General features: G+C 36.2%; 1 protein-coding gene across 1 annotated transcript in view; it reads right to left on the reverse strand.

Annotated features, from left to right (window-relative positions):
* Positions 1 to 567: 567 nt before the first annotated feature.
* Positions 568 to 5,011, reverse strand: part of LOC112506666 (GDSL esterase/lipase At1g09390-like) — a 10,002-nt gene continuing 5,558 nt past the window's right edge. Inside the window, exons 2-5 of the mRNA XM_025110886.1 lie at positions 2,785 to 2,970; positions 1,735 to 1,895; positions 1,079 to 1,349; positions 568 to 914 (exon numbers count right to left, since the gene is read on the reverse strand). Of these exons, the coding sequence (XP_024966654.1) occupies positions 685 to 914; positions 1,079 to 1,349; positions 1,735 to 1,895; positions 2,785 to 2,970 (848 nt within the window). The 3' untranslated portion in view covers positions 568 to 684. The remainder of the gene's footprint in view (positions 915 to 1,078; positions 1,350 to 1,734; positions 1,896 to 2,784; positions 2,971 to 5,011) is intronic.

Below are 5,011 nucleotides of genomic sequence, written 5' to 3' on the forward strand. Positions count from 1 at the left end.
GTTTTTCTTTCTGCACTTTCATCCCAAATCAATTAAATACAAAATGTTTCATTTCTCTTTTTTTTTAATGATTTTATTTATTGCAATAAAATCATATTTTTCGAGTATCGACACTTTAATCCCGTATGTCGTTTACTCTTTAAATTTTAACCCTTAACATTTATTTATTTTACGAATCATAAATTTTTAGGGTGTTACATACTTGTCCTGATATAATAACAATTGTATGTTAGAAGTACCAATACAGTATCAACCAATGATTTTTTAACCATAATTTATGTGTTTTTATCATTTATTTAGCAAGGAGGGGTTCACGCGACCTGGCTTGCACCATAGGTCGCGCATCCATGATGACCCACTTGACTTGGCCAACTAGCGTTCACTAGTAATAGTTGATCGCAGTAAGTACTTGGAAATATCTAAAACCAACCATCAAGTATGAAGCAGTACCCATATGAGATTAGCTGAACTGACAATAAGACTTGGATCTTTAGGAGGTAACCGATTCAAGTCTTTTCTCCATGGTCAACAAAAAGGAAGAGCAATAACCTTTCATCCATCACATAACTTGGAAAAAGTGACGATTTGAGCATATAGATTAAAGTCTTGATAGTTTCACAAAGTGGAATGTAGTAGTGCTATTCTGGTAAATTAAACTACATTTCTGAAGGCATAAAATTACCATTAGTGACAAAAGAAGTCGAATGGCAACCGAGGTGTGGAATATTGTTGAGAAAGTATTTTGGAGGCTAGAATGGAATTAGCTGCTTCAGTAAGATGAATCCCGTCCCAACTTACGAATTTAGATCCTTCATTACACGCTCGAGCACCACCATGACCACATGTCACATTGATGTTGTAGTTATACGGAGGCCCTCCAAATCCACAACATGTCATCAATGGGCTCGAGAAACCTACACAAAATGAAACCATTAGACCCAATTATCTCACACAAAGGTAAACTCTGGAGGAGGGTAGGATGTATGTAGAGAGACTATTTTCATGAAAACCGCAAGGCCACAATCATGTAAATGTGCATGTAGAACATAGATATGAAGCTACAGGCTGTTGGACATACCATATTTGTTAGCATTGGCAACTAGGTCATACTTGATCGAGTAAATATCAACATAAACAACAGTTGCATCCTTCAATTCTGATCTCAATTCTGCGCATAAATGACGGAGTCCCTCATTAAACAAGTTTGCAGCAGAGTTGTAAGTTGAAATACAACCATGGGGATCCAATTCTCTAGAACTTGGTTGAACCAACCACAGTTTCTGAGGTAGACAACCCAATGGACCAGTATTGTGAACCCAAAATTTCCTGCCACCATTATCGTGTATACTCTGTTGGACAAAGAAATAAAAGGAAAATGAGTAAAATGTGCAGTTATGCATTTTTAGAAGGATCAGAAAGTCCAAATACATAATCTTGTTTATATATAAACCAAACCAAACCAAATGGGTCCAGTATATCCCACCCGCAGGTGGGATCTGGAAGAGCTCAGATGTATGTAAACCTGACCTCTTCCTCAAAGAGAATAGAGGTTGTTTTCGTGATCCCCAGTTTGTTTGTATATCTTATTTCAAATATTAGTTCTCAATAAGATTTAACTTTATATAAATTGAAAACATTAACTGTCGACTAGCCCCCCATTTAGGAGGAAACATTGACTCTATCTATGTACATCTCCCTTTAGATCAGCAAGCCTCTTCAACTACTAAAGCTCACCTTGATGGCATTCTTGATTTCTGCAAGTATGAATGGTATTCTTTTGATGACTTTGGCATATGAATACTTCTTGGCAAATGCATCAGAGAGGTCGTTTTGGCCAATGTCAATCATATAAAGTGCTTGTTGGAACCCGTCACCATTTATCATCTTCCCTGAACCTGAATACAATTCAAGAGTTCCGTTGATTTCCTTAGCATGCATATATTAGTAAGCCTAAAAGAACTAATAGATAATATACAACAATCCAAATCCCTCTACTGAATCGAGCTTCAGCTGGATGGTTTGATAATATGAATGATGAAAGTGCAAAAAAGTTAGTTCTCATTGCACAGAACCTGGAAGTTGATGAAGTCCAGAGACGAAATTTTAACGACGGTAATTACTCTTGATACTACTTTTAACTACACAGGACATCATCTACAGACATAGAGACAGAGGATCAAGGTTGCAATTTTAAGTTCCCTTTATGCTCCGTGGAATTGACCCTATGCACTACACTAAGTCATCAATTGAAATGACAACATAAATATTTGAATGTCTAGTTCCAACACAACAAAAAATTTCAATGGAAAGGATGAAACCATATATGACTTCCCTTCAGAACTCTAGTAGTTCAAATCCACATTACATACCACCAATATAAGCCCAACTTCCACTACTATATATATAACCAGAAAAACTTAACAGGTAATACTCCCTTGGTTCTGAAAAAAAGGGACATGTCATATGGTTATATTTGTGCTGTAAGTGTCACGGATTCTGATTTTCGGTAGAAACCTAGTAACAACCTCAAATATACAGATAATACAAATTGACAACTCTGGGTGATAAATTAATAACATTCAAAATTCCATAGAGTTCAACTTACCATATAAATATTATATACTTCAAAATAATCCATAGAGAGTTTGTTTTTAGAGCGTGGTAGATTTGAAAGCAAAAAGGCTACCTTGTAATCCAGGAATACATGGAGTGATAATAGCAACAGAAATTTGTTACTAATTGATCGATGCTCAAGGGGTAAAATCAAGGAAGCAGGTGAATTACCTGCAGCAAGAAGCTCATTGGACCTGGACTTGAAGTGAAGGAACTGCATAACCTGAACGTTTAAAGCAAAGGGTATAAACTTAGGGAGTGTCGAGGACCCCACCACAGCAAAGTTGGCCCCATTTGAAAATGTGGAACCCAATGACTCCATGTATGGGGGCAACAATCCAGCCTGAACACTTTGGCCTGCACCCAACCACCCCATAAACATAAAAAAAATTATTATGCCAATTTGATCGATGAAACGATCATAAATCATTAAATATAGATCACATGAGTGAAATTTATTTATCCGCTTACATATGGCACTACGATCTAACAGCTGCATAGAAGTTTCAAAAAAATGTAGTATGCCGTACATGAGAATAAGTAAGATGTTGGAAACTGAAATACAATTAACCTAGATTCAAGTTATCTGTTGTTCATGTACCTCACATTCATGTATGGTGAATGTGTAGGTTTACAGATTTCACTAGAGTTGGGTAAATTAAAGAAGCATAGTCTAATTAACTTGTTGATCTGGACAAGGAAAAAGGACTGAAACATTCACTTACCTGTGCATGTACTTAACTAACATGTTCACTAATATTCTGATCGTGGATACCTTGTATAGTTATATATGGTCATCTTTTAGCATCGAGTGTAAGCCAAGAAATCAAATCAAGTAGTTCCTAAGAGCTTCTTAGAGTGCATGTATTCCTTCTACACTATCCCATTCATACATAAGAGAATCGTGATCCTTGGTGTGTCCGCATGATGCCATTTCGGGTTCACAAGAAGCATGGAGATGGTAGAGAATGGATATCATGAACCAGAAAATGGAGCAACAAGTCATGTACAAAGAAATAAACAATTTGCAAAAGAATCAAAATCGGATCAACATGCAATTAGCATTACTAAAAAGGCACTAGACGACTCCATGTTTTAGAAGGTTGTTTGTGCAACAAAGACGAATGAAGCATTGGAGATCCTCCAAAGTACATAGCTCTGCCTACAAGCCTTAAGAGGGAAGATTGAATTTTTATACACAGACTCTGAGTCAATTCATGAGTATTGGTGATTGCCTTTCAAGTGAGTAATTATGGGGAACCTCCTCATGTAGTAGGTGAATTTATTCATTTACTCGACTCAAAATGTGATCTTGTTTTCATCGTATTTATAACCACAGAAACAGATACAGTGACCAAACTACAAGGATCTTTGCAAGTACTTCTGGCAATAATTTTTTTGAAAGATGAAATGCAAGAGTATGTATCTAGATTGCAAGGAAAGGAAAAGGTAGAGGTTGTCATGGTGGTAGTGCTTCTGATCATAGAAGACAGAGTCGATCATAACCCACCCAGGTAGAGTCATGCCTACAACCACAAAGATGTAGAGGGCACAGGCGCGATGTCTATAAGAGAGTAGGTTCGGTGGATCATATATTCTGTGCCATTACAAATATGACTATTATGCTTATGAGTGTTAGATTCCTACAAAAAAAAAAGGCCCATCTTGTTTAAATGAACATTGAGGAAGAATGGGCCTTTTTTTTAGCTATAAAAGGCAACAAGGGCAATTTTTTGCAGTATCTTTACATGGGTTCTAGCAAACATATAAATGGCAACAAGGATGTATTCACAAATCTTGATGAGAGACATGAAGACCTGATTATCTTTTGTTCATGATACGAATATATAATTGAAGGAAAAGGAATAATCTTGATCCTTATAGAAGTAATATCTGTAAATTTATTTTCTGCAGTCTATCATGTGCCTTCTTTAATACATATAACTTGAGCTTTGACAAAGATTGTATCTGGAATTGGCAGTCACTCAAAAACTGGTTATTGTATTTGAATGATGAAGCTGGTAATTGACAGCAAGAGTGCCCATGTCAAAGAATAGAATCTTATGGCTTAATGCTAAAGCTGACCATCCAAGATGTCTGAAGACGTGTCATTGTTTCCTCTTGGTTTTCACATATGAGATTTGATCATTTAAATTGTAGTGGATTGGATTGTTATAAAGGAGAATATGTTAGACGGATCTCTCTCATATTGAAGTGTTTTGAAGTGGTCAGTTAGTTTTGCTGAATAAAAGGTCTTCTACCTGTTTTGTAGGGGATATTTATTTTGAATTGGTATCAGATGTATAGACTTAGTCATCTGATTTTGCTCCTGATTTTCTGTTTCACGTTTGCTTTGTAGGCTATATATAGCCATCATTTCTATTAAATAAAGTGAGGA

Source organism: Cynara cardunculus (assembly GCF_001531365.2).
Source record: "Cynara cardunculus var. scolymus isolate 2C chromosome LG 2, CcrdV1, whole genome shotgun sequence".
Classification (NCBI taxonomy): Eukaryota; Viridiplantae; Streptophyta; class Magnoliopsida; order Asterales; family Asteraceae; genus Cynara; species Cynara cardunculus.